Source organism: Chiloscyllium plagiosum, chromosome 3 (genome assembly GCF_004010195.1).
Source record: "Chiloscyllium plagiosum isolate BGI_BamShark_2017 chromosome 3, ASM401019v2, whole genome shotgun sequence".
NCBI classification, from domain to species: Eukaryota; Metazoa; Chordata; class Chondrichthyes; order Orectolobiformes; family Hemiscylliidae; genus Chiloscyllium; species Chiloscyllium plagiosum.
In genome coordinates this window covers 42,496,704-42,522,823 of record NC_057712.1, presented here as the reverse complement: position 1 = coordinate 42,522,823, position 26,120 = coordinate 42,496,704, and the positions used below count along the sequence as shown (strand labels likewise).

At 42.7% G+C, this 26,120-nt stretch overlaps 1 protein-coding gene across 6 annotated transcripts in view; it reads left to right on the top strand.

Moving 5' to 3' along the window:
• Positions 1 to 2,534, top strand: part of dst (dystonin) — a 642,458-nt gene extending 639,924 nt beyond the window's left edge. For all 6 annotated transcript variants that reach the window (XM_043681258.1, XM_043681269.1, XM_043681284.1 and 3 more), the window contains one exon: positions 1,249 to 2,534. In XM_043681258.1, coding sequence (XP_043537193.1) covers positions 1,249 to 1,523 — 275 coding nt within the window. In that variant the 3' untranslated portion in view covers positions 1,524 to 2,534. The remainder of the gene's footprint in view (positions 1 to 1,248) is intronic.
• Positions 2,535 to 26,120: the final 23,586 nt, after the last annotated feature.

Sequence of the window (26,120 nt, the reverse complement as noted above, 5' to 3'; positions counted from 1 at the left end):
CTTCCTCACTGTCAACTAGCCAGCCAATCTTTGTGTCACCAGCAAACTTACTTATCATCAGCCCCACATTGTTGTCTACATTCTTTTATATATCTCATAAACAATAAGGGACCCGGCACTGATCCACGTGAACAGCGGCCTTCAAGCCGTTTATCATCATATTCTGTCCCCTGCCACTCAGCCAATTGCATTCAACTAACCAAGTTATCCTCAATCCCATGTGCGTTTATGTTCTTTATCTGGGAAAATAACTTATTTTTGTATGCACATCCTTGTTAGTGTATAAACAACTCAGCAATCTGTTCCAAAGCAGACATAAATTGCTGGACAATTTGAACTGTTCAGCAATTAGTCTTACAGCAGTCATTCACTTACAACTTGCAAGGCATTTGAAGAAATTGTTTTACCATGCACTGCTAGCTAAATCCACTGTAGAATGATTAGAATGGTACAAGCACTGTTCTAATCACTAGCATTGCTAAAACATGAAACCTCTCTATCCCAGCTTAAATGGGAAAATCTCACTTTCATAGAGGCTGAATCTAAAGTTGGATAGTGTCAGGTTTGAACTCTGAGTTATTTGATCTCTATGTGGTGCTCACAGTATTGTAAAAAAAAAAATGAGCATGACTAGACTGAACGAGAAAGGAGGCTGTTGAGGTGCGTTTGAGGGATGAAGATAAGTAAGATATCAATCTAAGAATTCAATTTTGATCATTGCTTGTGACATCTGTTGAAAAATATGTATGGATGGAAAAAGGATTGTGCTATTCTAGGTTGTCACGTAGGATTTTGAATCCCCTTTTCCATCTGCACAACAAACAATAGCCATTTGGGCACTTTACGAAGGGTGACTGGTGCATGTTGTACCAACCCCTAGCAATAGCTGACACCTTCCAATGGAAGCACTGTGATGGGAAGAGGTGGGTACTCACCCTCAACCTTCCTGGCAGAACTGAACGATTTGTCAGGAAATTGACAGCTCTGATTGCACAGCATTCTGATATGTGCACCTATAAAATACCAAATCGGAAAATAAACCCCCCCATTTTAATTTCCTCAATGAATCTCAAAATCTGAGTATTTATCTTTTGTCGCCAATTTGTACCTTTTGTGTGAACTGTTTTGGTGATCAGAAGTGTCAGCAAATCAAGTACAAGATCATTTAGATAGTGGATAGAACAGGTTGTATTTGATGAGCTGCATGTCTGTGCCTGACATATCTTGTTTTTATGTACCACTATCCAGCCCGAGATTCAAGGAAAGTTCCAAGCCGGCCTACAAGCCGAGCTGGAAGCAAGACCGGCAGCCGAGCCAGTAGTCGTCGTGGGAGTGACGCTTCTGATTTTGACATTTCGGATATCCAGTCTGTATGCTCAGATGTTTCAGAAACAGTGCCTGACACTAGCAGATCAGGGTCACGAGCAGGATCTCGGCCATCTTCCGCCAAACCTTCGAAAATCCCAACACCGTCACGGAGGTCCCCAGCAGCTAGCAAACTGAGTGCAGCCTCCAAAAGATAGTGTGATCAACCCAACAGAAGTTCTCTGAAATCATTTGATAGTGCAGTCCTTGGGATGTAAAATATTCTGTAGAATCTGTTGTGAAATATTGCAAGAGGTGGACTTTTAATGCTGCAGAATGGCCTTATTTGTGTTTTTGTCTTGTGAGGTATGTTATTTTATGTGAATAATTATTTTGATCATTTTTTTTGTTGACACCATATCCTCTGGAGGGAAAATTAAAAAGAGCTTTTAAGAAAGATGTAAGTTAAACTAATATTTTTACATGATAATATGGAATTAGGTAACTATCTCAAAAAGCTGTTTCTGAATGTACTGTTAAAAAATATAAAATCCCAGGAACGTGTTATGTCAGTAAGCAGGCAGATGACTCCATAATTTGCTAACCGCTCTGATTACCTCATACACAATTCAATGAGGCAATGCTGGATTTTGTGAAATAATCTTTATTTTTGTTCAGAGCTGATTTTCCTTAATTAACCACAAAGCAAATGTCTGTGTCCCAGGTAATTAACAAAGGGATGTAAAAAATTGATCAGCACTACCTTAATGTAGCAAACTTGAACTTACTCACAAATGTTTAATTAACACACTTAGACTGGCTGTTAATACACTTAAAAGAAATTCCTGCAGCATTTTTGTGCCATTTCATATTGCTGAGATCAAACTGCCATTGTTAAAAACCCCATGCCCTCCCCACAACAAGTCATTTATACTAATTATAATTAATATATATAAGTATGAAGTGTGTTGATGTCAATGTGAATTTTTTTTTGCTTGAGTGGAAGATAATTGTATCATTGATCCCATTTTGTATTAAAGCAAAGTTGCTTGCAGTAAGTCACGATCCGGATCATCCCTACTTGTTACTTTACAGCAATACTTCATGCAAGACTATTTCCTTATTTATTTAACAAAGTAGATGATAATTTAATGTAGGCTTTCGGCAGTGAATGAATGACCTAGAAGGGTTCCTCCAAAATGCTTATTAAAGCATTCTTTTCAGACTTATGCCGGTTTTTACTCTTTTGTTACTTCACTTTGCAGATTTGAGAACTTGAAAATGGGAAGTTGCATTTATATCGCACCTCTGACATAATAGAGATATGGAGCCGGGTGTTACCACCTGAATTTTGAAAGCTGGTTGCACGTGTACATGTCTCCCTCTTGTAGCTCAATGCTGCTATACTTTGTCCTGCCTTCTAAAGCTGAGAGGTATCCTTAGCCAATGTTGTTCTCCAACTGACACCAGATTCCTCATTGACTACTGCGTGGCATTTCTGGACCCTCGCTACCCAAGAGTTTTGTCTTCATTCATTGCTCATGTTGACATTGTTGACTGCGACGTAAATGCATTTTCTTGTCAATTTATACATATCCTAAAGTGTGGGTACTTCCGGTGTTGAGAGGTGATTCCTATTGAAGATACTGAGAGCTCTAATCAGAGTATGTGCTGAGCTGCTACCCACCTCAGTACAGCCTGTGTGCAAAATTACCTTGAGAGGGTGTTCGCATAAGCATCCACGAAAACAGTGAGCACTTAGTACTGTCCTAATGTCTCACAGTGCTACTGGCTAATATGACAACAGTTATCAATTTAAACTGTGCAGGGCCATTCAATTCACAAGTCATTCACAAAGGTCAGGTTGCAAGATTTTATCTGCACTAATGTTCGTTAAAAGACCAGTCACAGAGCTTTCAGGTTGGTGAAATTGAAGAACTTCGATTGCAAAGTGTTTGGAAGTGTCATAGAACATTACAGTACAATACAGGCCCTTCAGCCCTCAATGTTGCACTGACCTGCGGAACCAAACTGAAGACTATACTATTTTTATCCATATGTTTATCCAATGACCATTTAAATGCCAACACATTAGCAAGTCTACTACTGTTGCAGTCAGTGTGTTCCCGCCTCAGGCGACTGACTGTGTGGAGTTTGCACGTTCTCCTCGTGTCTGCGTGGGTTTCCTCCAACAGTCCAAAGATGTGCAGGTCAGGTGAATTGGCTAAACTAAATTGCCCATAGTGTTAGGTAAGGGGTAAATGTAGGGGTATGCGTGGGTTGCTCTTCAGAGGGTCGGTGTGGACTTGTTGGGCCGAAGGGCCTGTTTCCACACTGTAATGTAATCTAATCTAAAAATCTAATCTACTACTCTGAGTAAAGAAACTACCTCTGACATCTATCCTATATCTATCACCCCTCAGTTTAAAGCTATGCCCCCTCGTGTTAGCCATCACCATCCAAGGAAAAAGACTCTCATGGTCCATCCTATCTAATCCTCTGATTATCATATATGCCTCAATTAACTCTCCTTTCAACCTTCTTCTCTCAATTGAAAATAGCCTCAAGTCCCTCAGCCTTTCCTCATAAGACCTTCACTCCATACGAGGCAACATCCTGGTAAATCTCCTCTGAAGCCTCTCCAAAGCTCCCACTTCCTTCCTATAATGCAGTGACTAGAACTGTACACAATACTCCAATTATGACCACACCAGAGTTTTGTACAGCTGCAGCATGACCTCCTGGCTTCAAAACTCAATCCCGCTACCAACGAAAGCTAACACCATATGCATTTTTAACAACCCTATCAACCTGGGTGGCAACTTTCAGGGATCTATGTACATGGACACAACCAAGAATTTTACCATTAGCCTAGTACTCTGTATTCCTGTTACTCCTTCCAAAGTGAATCACCTTACACTTTTCTGCATTAAACTCCATTTGCCACCTCTCAGCCCAGCTCTGCAGCTCATCTATGTCCCTCTGTAACCTACAACATCCTTCGCCACTATCCACAACTCCACCTACCTTAGTGTCATCGCAAATTTACTAATCCATCCTTCTACGTCCTCATCTAGGTCATTTATAAAAATGACAAACAGATCCTTGCAGTACACCACTGACTGGAAACTGTCCTAGAGTGTTTCGGCAAGATCCAAGATTTGGCAGGAGGTGTTACTGCGTCATCTCAGAGAGAGTAGAGCATCTGGTGTCCTGTCCACAAACAGGCTACAAACGATATATGGGTACTGCCTCCGCAGTGCACCACAACAGGGAGACGGAGCAGAGGCTGCAGCGTGGCGAGATTTAACCATGTCTTTTGCTGATTTGGAGCTGGACACTTTTGGCCTGGCAAGCTAGCCAATGCTTCCTGTGTATCAGTGTAAGTGTCCTCCTTCAAAAGAGAATCAGAATACTAATGACTGTGTGTCACTGTGTTTATGTTAAGTATCGTAAATACATGGAAAATTTAACTCTTAATTATACTCATTCTGTGGTGCTACTCACTGCGTAAAATAATATTGATCATTTGCTTGTACAGCTATAGCAGTAGACATCTTCACAGAAGTTTAATAGAATCCCTAAAGTGTGGAAACAAGCCATTTGGCCCAACAAGTCCACATCAGCTCTCTGAAGAGTAGTCCAACAGGTTTATTTGGAAGCACTAGCTTTCGGAGTGCTGCTCCATCAGGTGGCTGTAGAGTATAAGATTATAGAACACAGAATTTATAGTAAAAGTTTATGGTATGATGTAACTGGAATGAGATATTGAAAAAGACCTGGATTGTTTGTAAAGTCTCTCACCTTTTCGAATGGGCATGTTGGTTTCGGTTCTTTCATATGTAAATTCCAGAACTTTCTTAAAGTTACATTCTCAGGTGAACTTTAATAATAGGTGCCATATTGACTCAGATTTACATTGAAGGTGTGAGATCCCTGTGTGAGGCTGTCTGTGGCCCAGTGTTCAGACTGATTCTGATCTACAAAAGGGATTTACAGAATCTTACATGCAGTTTTTGATGTAAAACAAAATGTAATTCTGCAAGTGCAAATTCACCCCACAAAAGTATATGGGTGTGTGTGTGTGTGTGGAGGCGGTGGGGGGAGGGGAGATGAGTGTGTGAGTGATAGAGTGTAAAGGGATATAGGTCTGTGAGAGAGTCTGTATGGGAGTGTATGTGTGAGCATATGAGAGAGAGCTTGGGTATGAGAGAGGGTCTGCGTGAGTGTTTGGGTCTGTAGGAGTGTGTGTGTGTGTGGTGCAGTGGGTCATCTGTAGTGTTACATGAACCCAAGGTCCTGGTTGAGGCAATCCCCATGGGTACCAAACTTGCCTATCAGCCTCTGCTCTGCCATTTTGCGTTGTTGCGTTGAGGACACTTACACTGATGCACAGGAAGCATTGGCTAGCTTGCCAGGCCAAAAGTGTCCAGCTTCAAATCAGCAAAAGACATGGTTAAATCTCGCCACGCTGCAGCCTCTGCTCCGTCTCCCTGTTGTGGTGCACTGCGGAGGCAGTACCCATATATCGTTTGTAGCCTGTTTGTGGACAGGACACCAGATGCTCTACTCTCTCTGAGATGACGCAGTAACACCTCCTGCCAAATCTTGGATCTTGCCGAAGTTCGCCTTGGAGGATGGTCACCTAAAGGTCCAAGGTCAAATGATCCAGACCACTGAAGTGTTCTCTGACTGGGAGGGAACACTCATGTATGTAGATTGTTGTGCAGTATACATTCATCCGTTGTCATAGCCTCTGCTTGGTCTTACCAATGTACCGTGCCTCAGGGCATTCTTGCCTGCAGCGTATGAGATGGACACCATTGGCGAGTCACATGAGTACCTGCCACGTATATGGTGTGAGGTGTCCCCACGTGTAATAGTGGTATCCGTTTCGACACTCTGACACGTCTTGCAGCGTCTACCGTGACAAGGTTGTATGGTGTTGTCCTAAAAGCTATGCAGTTTGCTGCGAACAATGATTTGTTTGAGGTTTGGTGGTTGTTTAAAGGCGTGAAGTGGAGACGTGGGGAAGGTCTTGATGAGATGCATATCCTCATTGATAAAGTGTTGTAGATTGTGAAGAACATGGCGCAGCTTTTCAGCTCCTGGGAAGTACTGGACAATGAAGGGTACCCGGTTCATTGCAGCAAGTGTCTGTCTCCTGAGAAGGTCATTACAGTTCCTTGCTGTGGCGTGTTGGAACTGGCAGTTGATGAGTTGAGCATCATACCCATTCTTATGAGGGTATCCCTGAGTACTTCCAAGTGCCCGTCATGTTCCTCCTCATCTGAACAGATCCTGTGTATGTGTAGGCCTTATCTATAGGGGATGGTTGTTTTAATATGTTTTGGGTGGAAGCTGGAGAAGTGCAATGTCATGAGGTTATCCGTGGTTTGCGGTAGAGTGCGATGCTGAGAGGTCCCCATCTTGGACGGAGATGCATGCATCCAAGAATGAGACAGATAGTAGAGCGTATTCCATGGTGAGTTTGATGGTGGGATGAAACTTGTTGATATCACTGTGTAGTTCTTTCAGTGACTCTTCACCATGGGTCCAGAGGAAGAAAATGTCATCAATGTACCTGGTGTATAGGGTTGGTTGGAGGTTCTGCATAGAGAAGAAGTCTTGTTTGAACCTGTGCATGAATATTGGCATATTGGGGTGCAAATTTGGTCCCTATGGCTGTATCGTGTATTTGTTCAACTGGTTGTCAAAGGTGAAAATGTGGTCGAGGGTAAAGCAGATGAGTTGTAGGTCGGTGTTTGGAGATTGGCAGTTGTTGAGTACTGAGGCTGTTGCCACAATGCCGTCATTGTCGGGGATGCTGGTGTAGAGTGCTGAAACAGGCATTCTGACGAGGAATGTTTCCGGTTTGACTGGTCCGTGGATGCTGAATTTCTGTAAGAAATCTATAGTGTTGTGACAGAAGCTGGAAGTCCCCTGTACAATGGGTTTCAAGATGCCTTTGACATAGCCAGAGAGGTTCTCTCACAGGGTCCCAATACCTGATACGATGGGACGTCCTAGTGTGTTGGCTGTGTGTATTTTCAGAAGGCAGTAGAAGTCACCTACACTAGAAGAATGTGGGATGAGGGCGCATAGGGAACTCTGAAGGATTGGATCCAAAGTCCTGATCAAAGTGTTGAGGTCACAGGTGTGCTCTTTGGTTGGTTGGGCCGGTAGTTACCTATAGTGTTCCTGGTTGTTCAGTTGTCAGTACACTTCCTTGCAGTAAGCTGTTCTATTTTGAATGACGATGGCTCCTCCTTTATCTACTGGTTTGATGACAACATTGTGATTGGTTTTGAGAGCATGGATGGCGTTGCATTGTGATCGGGTGATGTTTTGCTCCACCTTGTGGGTATGGCTGATGAATCTAGCATTTATATATTTCCTGATGGTTTGAGCATACATGTCAAGCCCAGGGCAGCGGCCCTCCAGTGGGGTCCAAGTTGTCTCCTTCTTCGGCCGCCCCTCTACAGATCCCTGTGATGACCGTTCCGGTTCCTCAGTGGGCTCATTGGGATCACTGCTAGCATCTTCAAAGAATTTCCAGAGTCTCATTTGTGTGATGAATTCCTCTGTGTCTGCTGCAAGACTCATGGGGTCCATTTTGGTTGTGGGCAGAAATTAAGACCCCTGCTAAGAATTTCAATCTCTTCTGGTTAAAGGGTGTGGTCCAATAAGTTGACGATCGACTTTGCTGCAGGAATAACGTTTTTCACTGTGGTGGGAAATTAGTTTGTTAGATTCAGAATTGGCTCCTGTCACACAGTTAGAAAGTTGCAGTCATTGGTTGGGAATCGTTCTAATACCTGTTGAACTCAATGTTGCTACATTTATTAAAGGCCTGGACAGTAGTGTCGTGAGGATGATCCTTAGGTTTTCTAACAACAACAACAGATTTGTTTAATGATTAAAAAGACTATGGAGGAGCATAGACATTTTCAAAAAAATGGTTCCATTGCTAAGATTAAACAATGGCAAATGACAATTAAACAAATCAATGTGGTGTAATACAAGCTTTGTATTAACACAGAAGAACCCTGTCATACAAGTAACAAAATAGAAACTGCTTGAGAAAAAGTAATTGTCATACACAAGGCACTCCAAGTTCATGACCAAGAAACTACACACAATCAATGCAGAGAAGTCAAAGGCAAAGTAAAGATGGTATTAGGGTTTATTGATGGACCTATTCAGTAAAGACATGCATTAATATAGGATTTTTCATGACTGATTAGGTATGTCAAAATTTAAGAAATCCTGCAGACACACCATAAACTCCCACAAACAATAAATGATAATAGCCAATTAGTTTGATTTTATGATGTTGACTGGAGGATCAGTGGGATAACTCCCATGATGCTCTTCAGAGTGTTGCTATGGGATGTTTACAGCAGATGGATGGGCCTTAGTTTAATATCACATTTGAAAACTGGAACTCCATCATTAGTTACACTGGAGTGTCCACCGCGATTGTTGTGCTCAAGTACTGGAGTAGAATTTGAACCCAGAATCTGTGTTATGACTAAGAGGTGAAAGGTACAAACCAAAGAATAATTCTCCACCATTATACAGGCTGTTGATTTGATTGCATCATGATGATAGCTTTCACTCTGGTCCTGTCACATAGTGGAAAATATAGTTGTACTGGAAAATGCATAAGTGCGAGGAGCTTGTGGAATGCTGGTTCGTCAAACATAACTGAAGAGCTGAACTAAGTCTGGCATTTAATTTATTTTCATTTTTAAGACCACATACGGATCTGTGTACATTGCCCTTCATCTTGAAACATTGTGAAAAGAGTACCCTGCAATGTTCAGTGATTGGATATTCAAAGCTGTCTGTGCTATCTTCTCACCTTCAGGGCAGTTAAAGGTCCTACTGAGTTTTATTTTGTATTTGTCCCTTATGATATTTTAAAAGTATGGTTTTACTCTCTTATTTTTGCTGGGTTTGACTTTGTTTGGTTTATAATTACCCTTAGGCTATCAACATATAATGACAGGACTGTGACCATTTAATGTCCTTTTTTAATATTGCAGAAGGTTCATTCTTAAGTATTAATTGCTTCCCAGAGTTGCCTTGCTGAATTATAGCTTTTGTCTCAATCATATGCCAAAATACAAATTAAACTTCGTAGACACAAACATCATTCTCTCTTTGTTCTGTACTAAAATAATGTAAAAACTATCCATATCCATACCATAGGTGCTTGCTTCCAAATACTAATGATCAACTGCAATATTCCATCTTGACGTAACTAACCACCATCTAAAAGAAGTGACAATTCACAGACACAACAGCTAAATGTAGAGAATGTTGAGAACAGAATCCTTTGTGAAAGCACAAATCAGTGATGCATGCTGATTGTTTATCATTGACTCAATTTTTCTATATTCCCTCACAGTTTAAATAAATTTAAACAATAGGATATATAAAGCTGAAGTTTACCATATCATGATATGAACCAGAACTGTTTTTACGTATTTTGATATCAACATAAAGTCACACCGTGTTAGAATGAATAGTAATTCTTCCAAATATTTCATGATGCATGGCTTTTGGTATATGCCACATCATATCCAAATGAATAACTGTGTAATACTGTGTGCAACACTTGGAATATACACTTACCTTAGGCACATTCAGGTCTACATTGCATTGTTTAATTCTCTCGGATTGTTGATTGTCAGAGCCAGCATTGATCAGCCAGAGAATTTACACTACTTAAAGCTGAATCAACAGTTTAAGGAATGGATGCATGTTTCCTAATGAAAAGTCAGCATCAATTTCTGTATCAAGCACATATAGAAAAAGAGTTATTTGACAAACTAAAAAACTACCATTGAAAAAATCATTCTTCATGAATTAAGTTCAGAAGCAGTGTGACTGGTGAACTTAAGCTCAAGTCAGGATAGTGGAGACAGTCATTCAGTGTGATTTGAACTGGTAATAATGAGTTTTCCACCAACACAATGTTTTACCTGATGCAGCACTATTTATGATTAGAGTGATGCTGGAAAAGCACAGCCGTTCAGGCAGCATCCGAGGAGCAGGAAAGTTGACATTTCGGGCAAAAGCCCTTCATCAGGAATAGAGGCAGAGTGCTTGCAGGGTGGAGAAACCCTACAAGCACTCTGCCTCTATTCCTGATGAAGGGCTTTTGCCCGAAACATCGATTTTCCTGCTCCTCGGTTGCTGCCTGAACTGCTGTGCTTTTCCAGCACCACTCTAATCTAGAATCTGGTTTCCAGCATCTGCAGTCATTGTTTTTACCGTGGCAATATTTATGTTATCACCAGTATCATTGGAATTGAAGAATCCAACAGAAAGTTAATACAACTAACTACAATTCAACTGGGTTAGTTCTGATGTAAAGTCACTGTTACAAAGTTGAAAGCATGTATGTTCACTTTAAAATAGAAAGTGTTTTCTGAATCTTGAAGTAAACTTAAACTGCAGGCTCAGCTGCCCGAATAGATACATGTAACAATTAGCTGCTAAAGGGATACCTGAGTTTTGGTTGCTGTTTGACAGTAATTCAAATTAACCAATTAGTTTAAATTATGCCCAGGATACTAAAACCCAATCAACAACATTGGACCAATGATGGGGAACATTGTTGGGGGTATAAAACCAGGGCATTTCAGCATGTCATCGATGACGATGAGCACCTCACCATGGTCTTCCTTACATATCCACTTCTCGCCTTCAAACAACTGCCAAACCTTGAACAGACCATTGTTTGCAGCAATCTACCCAGCCTTCAGGACATCATCGACCACAAGACCACACAACTCTGCCACGGCAACCCCTGCAAGATGTGTCAGATCATTGACGTGGATACTACCATCACATGTGGGAACACCACCCACCATGTACACAACAGATGCTCATGTGACTCAGCCAATGTTGTCTAACTCTTACGCTGCAGGCAAGGATGCCCCAAGGCATGGTATATTGGTGAGACTATGCAGATTCCACAAAGACAGATAAATGGACACCACGCAACAATCGCCAAACAGGGATGTTCTCTCCCAGTCAGGGAACACTTAAGCAGTCGAGGACATTCAGCATCTGATCTTCAGTGGGAAAGCGTCCTCCAAGGCAGACATTGAGGTACAACACAACACAGAATTGCCAAGCACCAACCGTATCCTCTGGTTCAGTTGCACTACAGATGATCCCACCACACTTCTGTATCTGTAAAATCTTGCTTATGGTCCTGTTTTGACAGCATCACCTTGATAAATTGTTATGACCTCTCCACCTTAGTTTGTAGTTTTAGTTTACCTATTACACTCTCTCACACACGCGCTCTTTCTCACACACACACACACTCACCCAAACACACACACACACTCTCTCACACACTCTCTCAAGTGCGTGAACACACGCACACACAAATCTATGGGGTGAATTATTTCATCCAAGATGTTTTTTTTATTTGCAGGTACATTCCATTTTATTAAAAAAAACACATAATTTGTAGTCACAGTCAGTCAGTGTGGCATTTGACAAATTCCTGCTTTCAGAACAAGACTAGCCTGATTTCAAACTCAGAGATAGACTCTGAAAGCCTCACACCTACAATTCAGTGTCTGACCTGACGTGTCATCTTTTGTATCTCTGCCTGATTGAAGTTTGGAAAATTAGGCAGACACTGATAAAACCTTCAATTATCACAATCACCTGATGAAGGAGCGTCGCTCTGAAAGCTAGTGTGCTTCCAATTAAACCTGTTGGACTATAACCTGGTGTTGTGTGATTTTTAACTTTGTACACCCCAGTCCAACACCGGCATCTCCAAATCATTTCAATTATCTCAGGGCAGTGACTTGAAACAGATTCTGAATTTGCATCTTAATCAATCAAAATTTGCATTTCTTTTCTAACAGAGTTCTCCATCAGCCATTGTAGGCTTGTTCATTACACTTACACCAGTTGTAAGATCCTTTGATCTCTCTGCATATAAACTCTGTATTGGTGTGCCCTCTCTCACTTCAGCTAATGAAGGAGCATTGCTGCAAAAGTTTGTGATCTCTAATAAGTCTGTTGGACTATTACTTGGTGTCGTGTGATTTATGACTTTGTCCACCCCTGTCTGACATGTCCACATCATAACTTTGCTTGTGGAGCTCTGATGTCTGTTTTAATCCTTGCTGAATCTCTAATCAGGATTGCTCCCACAGATTCCCACTTCCTCATAACTGTCAGGTATGGTTACCTTCTATCACACACTTGTTTCCGCACATTTTATCACATCTCAAGTAAAAGGCTTTACCACCAATGCCGTTTCTCCCTTGTCGATCTTTTCGCAGGTTTCTCTGCAGGCTATTTCATGTTAAGCTGCTTCACTGTTCAGCTACTGCAGCTAACCCTCAGCAGCATGTGAGCTTAAAGCTGTAAAGTATTTAACGCAGTTAATATCCAATATTGTTCCTGCATTTGCTGGAATTCTCTCAAATTCCAATCCCTTCGGCTGATCACCACATTGCATGTTTTGGGATGCCAATCATTGTCAGCTTGTGATTTAGTTAGGTTTTCTACTACCAAGTGAATCTTATTGAGAAGAGAGTCTTGTCTTAGACACAGTGTGATTTATTGTATGTTAGCCATCAGGTTCAAGGTGCATCAGTAAGATAGAATCACAGCATTGTACAGCACAGAAACCGACCTTTTGATCCAACTCATCTATGCCACCAAATATCCTAAATTAGTCTCGTCCCACTGCATCATTGAGACAATTGGATGACCTAGAATATAGGTCCTCATTGATTGCCTGCCCTTCTTCCGTAGTTACATTCAACTCAGGTATCCCTGGAAAAGGAGCACGTGGTGTCTACCAACACCCTCGAGCTATTCAGGGAAAGGTAGGCACCGCTGGGAGTGGAGGGTCTTATTTCCTCCTCCAAATCTATTTTGATTTACCCCCTGCCCTCCCCTTCACTGTTTGACCCTGCAGCATTGTCCTTTGATGTGAAGGTACTGCTTGTCACTGGCCACTCGGGTGTTTCTTCCTGGTGGTGAAAAATGAAAAAGAGATTTGTCTCACACCTGCACACACACAGTATGGGTGCTGGGGAAAAATAAGCACTACTGCAATTAGGTGGTAGTGTGGGGGTAAGAAAAAAAATAGGTCCTCATTCCACAAGATCCTAAGCTGTTCTTCCTTATCCCAATCCATGTTTGCATGCCATCCTCACATTGGGTGGCGTTTAATACTTTGTTCAACATTAACTCTTTCAGAGTTAATATCTTTTTACATTAATAGCCTAGAAATTTAATATAATTTGGAACCATCGGCTTAACGGCTTTGATTATCCCATTGCTTCAGGTAATTAGACATTAGCACTTCCTAAAGTGTTAAACCATTGACATAGTTATGTAAATTCAATTGTTTTTGTTTTCTTTCAGTGCATCAATAATTGCTTTGAAGTTTAATTTGGGACTATTTCATTATATAGGGCATAATGGTAATGTAGGCAGCAAAATTTGTCAATTTTGAAATCTTTACACAGATTTGTGATCTTTCTCAAAAAAAAATCAACCAGATTTGTCAGAGATGACTTACACTTAACAAAATCATGCTGCTTTATTCTGGTCTACTCGCATTCATTCAAAGTCACTTTATTAACAGGTTCTTGTGTTGCAGTATCAACCATCAAATGGTTCAATTTGTACACAATGGGCTTTGCAGAAGTGATGGCAACATTAAACAATGTGATGAGAATCACCCAGATAATGCTTCAAACAGCAAAGAGAACTTTGAAACTTCACACTGCATGAGAATTGCTGCATAAATGCTATTGACAGAAGTGTAAGACAAAGTATTTAATTTATTAAAACAAGTTTTGAACTGTCCATCAACAAATCTGCTAGTTTACTTCCCAATCATTTTATATTATGAATGGCATTCACTCCTCTGTTATACAAGTTAGAAAGATATGTAATTTCCTACCTGGTAATTTTCCTGATACCTGACTCATTAAATATCAATGAAGGGTGTAATCTCAGTATTTGACATTTATCGCTTCCTTGGTGAACTTCATACTGTTTGGAAATGTTGATGACTTGTCTATTCATGTCCATTCTGGCAGTTCACCATGATAAGTTATTTCACCTGCAGTACAATCTCTGTTCATAAGTCCTTTGTAAACTGCTGCTATGAATAATCTTCTGCCTAAATGTCTAAGTTAATCAAACTTATTTGATGAAATGCTGTATACCATGCCATTCCTCAATTAACTCCACAATTTGTTTCACTAGACTTGAAGACTTCATCTCTTGGAACCTACATACAGATTAATAATGTGCATGACCCTGGATGACATGCAGTTGCTGCATAAGTTACCTTTCAGTCAAGATGCTATTTAAACATTTACAATCTCAGCCAACAGATGCCTACAACTTCTCTGCATAATTCATAACTAACTTGTACAGTGCTTTGTTCAATAGCCAGATGAGGTTTTAACCTCCAAAAAGCACAATTTATTCTGCGCCACTTGTCATGTATATAGACAAGCAAACTTTCTTTGAAACTTTCCAGCAAGAAAATCCATCCTTTCTTAACTCAGTGTACCCTTTACATGCCGAGCAAAGTCTCACCCTTAATATTTTAGAATCAAACTTCACAGGTTTCAATGCATCTTATATTTCACCAATATCCATAATAGATTCCGGTCAATTGTGTACAGTCAAGTCAGGAGGTTTTCATTCGCTATTCAGACTTTCTTCTAACACATGCATGTGAATGTTAACATGATCAAATGTTGAAGTTATATTGTTGCATTTTTGGGAATTGTGCGCATCTGTTAAGAATCAACAAGTATGTATATCCATTTGGCTTGCACCTTACACAATATTTTATATGCCCATAAACGTTAGGATAGATATTTGGCTGCCAACAAAAAGCCTCCGATGTTGAATGGTTTATCCTGTTCCTTCACGGATTTCTTGCACATTTCTACTCCATTGTAATCTAGGCTATGATTTTGAATATATGAGTACTGGTTCAAAATGTTTCTGGATCATAGATCTTAAAGTATTCCTAATTCAGCAATGCCATGTTGTTTGGATACAAAGGCGAGAGTGAACAATCGTTTTCCCCCTCGCATGCTTTCTTAAAGAAAAAGCCAAAGATAAAAATTATTGGGATCTATTAGTTAATATCCAACATTTCCAAACCAAGTCACTTACTTTCCAGCAGTTTGCTTATTTGTACTGAGTAAAATATTTGAGTTTATGCACCAATAGGAAAACATTGAATTAAAAATATACTTAGCTGCAAATTACTGGGCTTTTTGACTAAATATAATTTTATTAGTTAAGTTTCTTTAAAACAAACTTTAACTTAGTGTGAATTTATTAAATCTATGCAAGTAAAGAAAAACATTTTAATAGAGGCAATAGTGGTCACAATTTAAGACCTATTTCTTGACTGAAAGACATTATCTGTGATATAGTGCAGCTAAACCTGTCGATTTATTTTGAGCACAATATGTTTTTGATTACAAAAATCATTTGAAACCATAAAGTGCAGCATAATAATTAGCCTTTTATTCCCACAATAAAAATGTGACTCAAACTTTTTTGATTTAATGTTTTAAAGCCTTTTTCATGTTCGTGCAATCCAACTGGGAAAGGATGGGATTTGCAACTAAACAGCTAAAGAACACCGTGTCGCTCCAAAGTACAGCCATACGCAAGGGAATCAATAAAGACTCTTTGGTATTGTTATGTAGTTGCTTCCTTTGGAACCAGAAATTATACGGCCAGGTGAACAAAAAGTAAATCTGAACAGGAACACTTTATCAATCATGCTCATATCTCGACAACTGGTTCAACTGGACAAAAGCGCCACTCGTCCAGGTCACCTGACCAGCTCTCTTAAAGGTGTACCACCCCAATTACATACATAACACCCCCCTTTCATTTAAAATACCTATTAGGAAACATATATACAACAATTATCAAGATTATATAGGCAGTTTAGCCAACATATGCACATAATCAGGAATATTGCCTGCCAACCACAGAGGAATTACCAATCCCCATTATACAAGACGTTCTGTCGCCTGGTTCTGACTGTGTGCAATTCTGATATCCTTCCTATCGGAAGGATGTTGTGAAACTTGAAAGGGTTCAGAAAAGATTTACGAGGATGTTGCCACAGTCGGAGGGTTTGAATTATAAGGGAAGGCTGAATAGGCTGGGGCTGTTTTCCATGGAGCATTGGAGGCTGAGGGGTGAACTTATAGAGGTCTATAAAATCATGAGGGACATGGAGAGGGTAAATAGAAAAAGTCTTTTCCCTGGGGTGGGGGAGTCCAGAACAGGAGGGCAGAGGTTTAGGGTGAGAGGGGACCTCAGAAGCAACTTTTTCACACAGAGGGAGGTACATGTATGGAATGAGCTACCAGAAGAAGTAGTGGAGACTGGTACAATAACAACATTTAAAAGGCATCTGGATGGGTATATGAATAGGTAGGGTTTAGAGGGATATGGTTCAAGTGCTGGCAAATGGGACGAGATTAATTTAGGATATCTGGTTGGCATGGACAAGTTGGACCGAAGGGTCTGTTTCTGTACTGTACAATGTTATGATTCTATGAATTTTGTACACCGCTGCAGAGTGTCTGGTTAAAGTTAATGGGTCCCTGACAGCGCCACTTCCCTTCAGGAGATGAGTACGTCATGGCTGCCCATTGTCCAGCCAGCTATATTCCCTGTGAGAAAGTGAGGACTGCAGATGCTGGAGAGTCAGAATTGCAAAGTGTGGCGCTGGAAAAGCACAGCAGGTCAGGCAGCATCCGAGGAGCAGGAGAGTCAACGTTTCAGACATAGGCCCTTCACATCATTGTGAATGAGGCCTTTCCTGTGCCTCTTGAGGAGTAGGGTGTCAGGGTTCTGCGTGGGCAGGATGCAGGTGTAGTCGTTTTGGCTTACTGACGACTTGCTCCTCATGTTCACTGACCTGGCTGACCTTGGAAGAAAACACAAGTGCCAGGCAGTGTACTCGGCAGCATCTACTGCCAGGATCAACTGAGCCAAACGTTCCAGACTCCTGATTGGTCCATGGCAGGTGGACTCTCTGCCAGAGGAATTACAGGGTTCAGCTCCTCTATCTGGGGGTCTACCTCAGCCCAGCTGAGGAATCCTAGCCAGCCAATTGGCAGGAGCTGGAGGCCAAAGTCACGGTTTGCCTAGGCTGCTGGACAGGACTGCTCTGAGTGCTATCTTAGAGGAGTCAAGTGCTGGTCATAAACCAGCTAGTGGCTGCCATGCTGTGGTACCGGCTGGTCCCTTTGGTCCCTCCTCCTGGCTTTGGTCACTGATATCCAGAGAACATTGTTTCATTTCTTCTGGGACAAAAAGATGCACTGGGTCACGGCACAGGTTCTGAGTCTCCCTACTGAGGAGGGCGGTCAGTTGCTGATGTGCATCTGCACCCAGGTGGCGACTTTCCACCTTCAGATCTTGCAGCGATACCTTTATATTGAGCCTCGTCCGAGGTGGTTTGCCCTGGCAACGTATTTTTTTCTGCTAGGTGCATAACCTCAACTATGACACGCAGCTCCTGTTTACTGACTGTGACAGTTTGGAGGTCACCTTCAATTTAATACCTGTCTTTTACCAGGAACTGATCACTGGGACATGGTCGACTCGCGTAGTTCCCAAACTCTGTTAGGAGTAGTGGCTGTTGTCAGAGAGCTGTTGCTCAGGAATCCGCACTTCTACAATTGCAGGTTCGAGTGACTAGCAGAGGGGAGGGCCGTGGCTGCGAGGGTGACCAGGTTCGAGAACATGCTGAGTGGCAGGGGCCTGGGCTGGATGCTGTGACAGGAATTATCTCACAGGGCAGCAGTAGACGTTCGGTTCACCATCATTCAACGCCTTAAAACAGTGGTGCTCGGACCCAACATCATGCACCAGTTGGAGGATGTTCAGGGGTGCAGTGGAATCCCGTCTGCGTATATCCCTGCTCAGATGGAATTTCACATTGGCCCCAGGGTCCTGTACCGCCCGGGAGGCTGTACCCCACAACCTGAACTGCCTCTGGAATGTTTGTTTTGTGTTTTTTAAAGAGGCGAAACGTTGGGCTCTGCACATCATCCACCCCTTCTCCTTCATCCAATGCCTAGACACGCTTTGGCATCTCCATTTGCCACTGAACACTGGAGATCCCCAGTGGAGAGCTCTCTCTGTGGGAGTCCTTCCCCCTTTCCCTGGGAGATCTGGGATGGAGGGCATTGCACACAGCACTCCCCTGTAGCCACAGATTGCAATGGTTCATGGATTCCCAGCCCAATTGCTTGTTTTTGTGGCACTGTGGAGACAATGGACCATGTATATCTGGGTTTGAGCATCTGCACTCCATTTACAGTTACCTTAAGAACCTTCTTTTGTGTTTTTGGTTACACTCTAGCCCCATGCCCCTGACCTTTGGGCACCTGGTGCAGAGGAGAGCAGGCAATTCGGAGGATTTCCTTGTGGGTCTGCCCTGGGCCTGGCCAAGCTGGCCATAAACAGGTCCAGGCAGTGTGCCATGATGGGAGTCATTATGGACAAATGCCTGTTCCTCTTCCATGGTTATGTTTGAGCCTGGGTGTCCCTGGAGAAGGAGCACGCAGTGTCCACCAATACTCTCAATGCCTTTAAGGAGAAGTGAGCGCCGCGGAGGATGGAGTGCTTTATTTCCCCCTCCAACTCTATTTTGATTTTATCCCTACCCTCCCCTTCACTTTTTCTTCCACATCAGCATTGCTTCTACCAAGTGCTACCTGGCACTACTTCCCTGACTATATGAGTGCTTTTTCTAAGGGAAAATACAAGACATTCCATCTGTAGACCTCATTGACATGATCAGTCTCTACAGGGGGATAGCAATTCTTAGAAGACCATTTCCTCATCTTAGGAACATTGTCTAGTGTAGTCTCCCGGGCTTCAGGAAGCTCCTGTTGTTCTGCAGATATGTCCCTCTCTAGCTGTTGTAGCTCAGTGACACAGATGTTGTCTCCTCCCTGGATATGGCCAACCCTAGCTCAGAAATACATGACTTAGCTGACACCCTTGGTCGCATCTGCTCTGGCTTGGTTTTCTGAGGGACATTGCCCTGTTGATGACAAGCTGGTCTGCCTGTCTCCTCCAGACCAGTTCATCATAAGTGTGTACCATATATGACAACAGTCCAGTTTGAGCCACCACTACCACTGGAATCCATTTCTCCCCAGGTGTATAATTCTGAGCCAACACCGTCTCTCCTCTTTGGAATACCCTTGCCCTTGAGTTTCCTATGTCTGACCATCCGTTACTCTTGATTTCACTCTCCCACCTCTCTGGTCTCTTCCAAATGCAATAAGTCAAACATGGATCTCAGCTGATGGTTGAACATTAAGGAAATTGGCGAGCAGTAGGTCATCGCATGTGTTTTGTTATTGTACATGCTGAGGAACTTGCTGAGTTGCCCTCTTAGCAAACCCTCCCCTTGTGAGGCCCTTAATGCCTGCTTCAGAGTTTGAACAATTTCTCTGCCTGGCTGTTTGTCACTGGGTGATATGGAGCCAATCGCATATGTCTAGGGGAGGCAATGGCCAAGAGATATTATCACTGAAGGCACAGCTAATGGGAATCTAGGTTTGAATCCCCCCACAGTAGATGTGTCCAGAAATAAGAGTTTAATTATGACCATGAATCCATTGCTGATTGTCAGAAAAATGCATCTGGTTCACTAATTTCCTGTGGGAAATCTTCACCTGGTCTGACCCCAGATTCACAACAATATTGGTGACTCTTAACTGCCTCCTGGGCAATTGGGAAGAGCAATAGATGCTGGCCTAGCCATGATGCCTTCATCCTGTGAATCACTTTGTGACTTTTCTTGAACTCTTACATCACAAGATGTGGTCCATTGTTACTTACGATTTATTTGGTGTTTCCAAACGTGGCAAATATTTCATCCAGTTGGTCTACCATTCCTGAAGAAGGGCTTAAGCCCGAAACGTCGATTCTCCTGTTCCCTGGATGCTGCCTGACCTACTGCGCTTTTCCAGCAACACATTTTCAGCTCTGATCTCCAGCATCTGCAGACCTCACTTTCTCCACCTGATTCACTAACACCAGCATCTTGTTGTCCCGGGAAAGGTACATAATTTTCAGGATCCAGTTGGAAACAGGTCATCTGCATTGCCGTGCTTCTCCAATAGGCTGACTGAGCCAGTGTCCATCTCCACAGGCGTGCTTCTGTCATTGACAGAACACCCTTACACAGGAGATTAGAGGTCAGTGGTTGGTCAGTAGCATAAGTTGCCTGTCGTAATGCTCTGACCTTCTGTTTTGACTTGAGCATAATTCTCTTTCATCTTCATTACTGACCTCGATGCAAACGCAATGGACTTTTCCTCTTCCTTCAATAAGATGTGCAACAGTACCAACCCCATAAGGGTGAGGCATCATCCAGCAACTGCAGTGGCAACTTCAGATTGAAATCAATTAATACGTCTGAACGTTTTAAGGCTTCCTTCACCTCTCAGTAAGCCTCCTCATATTCCTGAGTATGTTTCCATGGCAGCCCTTTTCCCAGCAACCAATGCAGGGGTTTAGTATGGTTGTCAGATCAGACACAAACTTGCCATAGTAATTTACAAGTCCCAAGAATGATTTCAGTTCAGACATATTTTCTAATCATGGGGAGTTCATGATAGCCTCCATCTTTTTGACCACCTTGTGTAGTTCTCACCATCGATTATGTGGCCCAGGTACTCAATGGAATCTTTTAAAGTATCATATTTCTCCCTTTCTATCTGTAGGCTGTGCTCCTGCAATCATTTTAGGGTTTCTTCTAAATGTTTCAAATGTTCCTCTTCGGAGGATCCAATAATCAAAATGTTGTCCAATTAACACTGGACTCCTGACAACCCATTTACCATTTGATCCATGGCCCTTTGGAACAGAGCCAGCGCTGATATAATAGCAAAAGGAAGTTGTTTGCAGTGGAACAGTCCCCTCTGTGCCACTATTGTCAGTGGTGGCTGGGACTCCTTCACAACTCTTGTCTGTAGGTGGGACTGCAACAGATCCATTTTGGAAAGTTTCTTTCCCCCAGCCCAGTCCAATGAATAGCTCTTCTGTGAGTGGCAGAAGGTATTGATCCACACTCAGGGCTGGGTTGACTGTGACCTTGAAGTCACCACAAATCCTCACTGCACCATCTGTTTGTAAGACTGGAATAATAGGAGTTATCCATTAACTGGTGGTTACTGGTTCCAATGCTCCCAGGTTTACCTGCCATTCCCGATTCTCCTCCACTTTGGGCTGAATGGCATGTGGTACCAATGCACATTCAGACTCCAAGAGCAGGCTTCAGCTGTAATTTAATTTCAACTCCTTTCATCTCCCCCAGAGTTCCTTTTGTCCTTATCCAGGATCCCTTGCAAATTCATGTTTGAGTCTGCCAGCTTATTAACTACACTCTAGTTTTTTGTAAACAGGAGTTTCTGAATAATGCAGAGTATTCATCTTATACTACGCAAAGTGGTAATTCTGCACATTGGTCCCTTAACTGTACTTTCTCCAGTAGATAACCCTTCAGTGGAACCACTTGTTCCATGTATGTCCATAGTATAATATTGGCAGGCTTCAATGGTAGTGCCCTCAACTTCTTGCGATAGACTAATTCAGGAATCAAGAACACCACAGCACCCTTATTCACTTCCATATTTACTACCTTCACCTTTACTTTGGGAAGAACCCAGAAATGATCCATTTTACCCTATACCGACAAGAATGTTTACCTGAAACTCTGGTGTCTCTGGGAATTCTGCTCCTTCCTCACGCCCAGTTGACTCCCTGGCTGGCTGGCTGGCAGCATGTACCTTATGGTTTGTGCCAGCGTTGTTTCTGTCTGACTCCCCTTCTCTGGTTTGGGTTGTACCTGCGGGCAATATGACCCAGTCGCTTACGCAATCAGCACTGTGTTTCTCAAGTCTAACACATTAATTCTTTGTGGCCAGTCTCGCCACATCAGCGACATTCTCCGTTTGGTACTGCACTGTGCCAGGTTTCCACTACTTGATGTGTCTTGGCTTCATCAGCCAACTGAGTTGTTTCACCTGCTGCCAACACCATCGAGGTAGCAATTTCAAAACCGATCTTAAAATCTAGGTCTCTCCTTATTAGTAGCTTCCAATGGATGGCTTTGTGTCAGAGTCCGCAAACCAATCAATCCCGCAAGGCATCTTGGAGGAATCCTCCAAATTCATAATGTTCTGCGAACATCTTTAGGGTGGCCACAAATGGGGCGATGGACTCTCCTTCGGGCTGCACCTATTTGTGAAAACTAGAGACATTCCGTGATCATCAGCAGCTTGGACAGGAAATAATTTCCTAACACTTGGTATAGCTCTTGGAATGTCTTCTTGGTGGGTTTCTCTAGTTTCCCCAGACTCTAGAGTCATGAAGGTTTTGCTTCCAATGGTACTTAAGAAAATCAGTACCATGGTGTCCTCATGGACCTTGCTCATCTTTAATAATGAATTAAAGTTCAATTTTCTGACTCCTCATCAAATAGTCCTTTCGGTCCAAATTGGCCTGCCATTTTGTTTTCCCACTGTCAGGAATTTTTCCCACCACTTGAGTCTAGTAGCTGTTCCCAGCCTGAGTTCCCTCAGTGAACACTATCTAGGCTGGCCACTCCATCACTGACAGTGTTAGCTTCCCTGGCATCACCCACAGCCTCGAGCAGCCTCCCAGCTGCTAAAACACAGATACGTTGCTAACTTGGTCAAACAGCAAGGGATGCTGGGTACAATGGATAAATAAAGCTCTGGAGTCACAGAACCCATGCACTAGACACATTGCAAATACAGCGGCCAGATACTAATGACATTACCATAATTTATAACAGTTATCCTGGGCAGATACATCCCCAGTGAGTTATCCACCAAACAAAGGAGGACCCAGACAGAAAGGCACTGGGTCCTGCTACACAAAGAAACAAGTAATAGCAAGCTATCCAAATGATTGACAATGTTTCAAACTATTAAGTATGTCTCCCCAATTGGCCAGAACTGTAAAAGGTTCCAGAAAACCATCCAGAAAGGTATAAAAACAGGGTTCACCTGCAGACCAATCTCTTTGACCCTCTTGGACCTTCTGAGGAGACCTGCATGGCAAAAGTTAAAAATCACACAACACCAGGTTATAGTCCAACAGGTTTAATTGGAAGCACACTAGCTTTTGGAGCGACACTCCTTCATCAGGTGATAGTGGAGGGCTCAATTTATAGCTATAAATTCTGTGTTAGGATGAAGGAGCGTCGCTCCGAAAGCTAGTGTGCCTCCAATTAAACCTGTTGGACTATAACCTGGTGTGGTGTGATTTTTAACTTTGTACACCCCAGTCCAACACCGGCATCTCCAAATCATGCACGGCAAAAGGCAGAGACACCCTGACCAGAGAGAGGGAGTGAGAAAGCAGCTTCACAGTCCCACAGAGAGAGAGAGAGAGAAAACAGCTTCACAGTCCCACAGAGAGAAAGAGAGGGTCCCAAGAGAGAGAGGGAGAGAGAGAGAGAGAAAGCAGCTTCACAATCCCAAGAGAGAGAGGGAGAGAGAGAGAGAGAAAGCAGCTTCACAATCCCAAGAGAGAGAGGGAGAGAGAGAGAGAGAAAGCAGCTTCACAATCCCAAGAGAGAGAGGGAGAGAGAGAGAGAGAAAGCAGCTTCACAAGAGAGGGAGAGAGAGGGAGAGAGAGAGAGAGAAAGCAGCTTCACAATCCCAAGAGAGAGAGAGGGGTGGGGGGAGAGATAGAGAGAGAGAAAGCAGCTTCACAGACCCACAGAGAGAGAGAGAGGGAGAGACAGAGCAGCTGTGCAAATCTGTTAAAGACTCAGGAGGCACATTGGGGACACTCCTGTCTTGAACTTTGCAAGCCGTTCGTGCCAGGTGGGCCCTATGAAGTACCTTCAATTGAAGAGCTTGAATCCTATTACAAATCGAGATCTTCCTAACGTTTTCCCAGATGTTCTCTCACATCTCTGAGGAGATTTTCACCCTTAATTCTTGAGTACAGGTTTTATATAGCCGCTCCATGTCCTTCAACACATTACTACCTAGTAAGTGATAGAGAGTGCAAACCGAGGGGGCACCCGCTGACCAGAGCACTCTCCTCTCCAAGTCCGAGTTTTAGGGATTAACCATCAACGTGGTCTTTTCTTGTACTAGGTTTTAAACCTGGAAACTATCGAAAGCGATCCTTCCTAGGTAGCTCGAACTTCTGACTCAGCTGTTCAAAGGACATCAAGACCTGCCTGTCAAATAGATCTCCCAAACAGGAGAATCCTCTGGACTCCCAAAGCTTAAAGCCAGAGTCCATCAAACCCGGCTGAAATCCCAACATTCCCACTATAGGAGTGAAAGGGGAGGTTTTTTGTAAATTGCCCTCGCCTTATGGCATCATTCCCCATGCTTTGACTGTGTTTAGGACAATCGGATTTTTACAATGATCCATAACAGTTCTCATCTTGTCCATAAATAATAAGTTAATAAGGGGGCATTTTGCCTGAGAGGCCTCAATGTCTAACCAAACTGATCGTGAATCGTGACAGAACCATTCAGCCACACAGGATAACAAGGAACTCAGTTGGTACTTCCTCAAGTTCAGAAAGTCTAGACACCCCCTTTTTTATTTTAATTGGTGAGTGACTCCCCTTAACATTCTAGGTGCACCATTTAAACGAGTGGCTAGCCATGATCATCCAAGACAGTCTGAGACCCACGCCCCCCAAGGAGGAAAGACCCCACTCATAGCACGCCAAGTGAAAACCATAAACAGTTCACATAAATTTAGAAATGCAACTTTTAGAACTACTAAATCAAAACTACTAACAACTACTTATAAAACATAACAACATAAAACGTAACTGAAAAGAGACTTTCTCCCTTGTCCGCAGGGGGGTGCTCATTAAACCGTTAATCACACCATGACTCCTTCCAGCTGGAAAATGAAGGGCTCCTGCCGAAACGTCGATTTTCCTGCTTCTCGGATGCTGCCTGACCAGCACCACTCTAACCTTGACTCTAATCTCCAGCATTTGCAGTCCTCACTTTCACCTCCTTCTAGCTGAGCCATGCTCTCACCCCAGACACCACAAAGTAAGAAAAACAAATACCAATATCTTATGACAAGGAAGTTAAAAGTGGGTACCCAACCCATCCCTTCCATACTGTAATTCTAGGCACTTCTGGCAGAACAACAACGTTAAAAAATATATAAAATTGTAATCCCGACATATATTGAAAGGTAAACCAAGATCACCTCCCAACAACCAGGTAAACCATGCAAATTACAGACAAAAACAAAAAGAAGAAGGAAGGGGGGTGGGAAAGGGGCAGAATAAAATAACTGTCCATATAATTCAGGCCAATCAGTCTATCTTAACACATCCAAGAAGTTTGTTGTCTTTTCCGGCGAACCTAAGTTAAACACAGACTCTCCGTGGCTGAAATGCAGTATTGCCGGGTATCTCATGGAATACTGAATATTTAGGGCCTTTAGCCGCTTCTTTACCTCATCAAAGGTCTTCCTCTTGTGAGTCATGACTGGGGAGAAGTCTTGAAAAAGCATAATCCTTGATTCCTTGTACACCATAGCCTGGGGATCCTTCCCCAGTGCTCTGGAGGCTTGCAGCATGGATTGCTTACCTCTGTAGTGCTGGAGTCGCACTAGGACCAGGCGGGGGCACTGGCCTGATCGGGGCCTGTGCACTGCGACAAGGTGGGACCGCTCAACCCGCATCTAGCCTACCT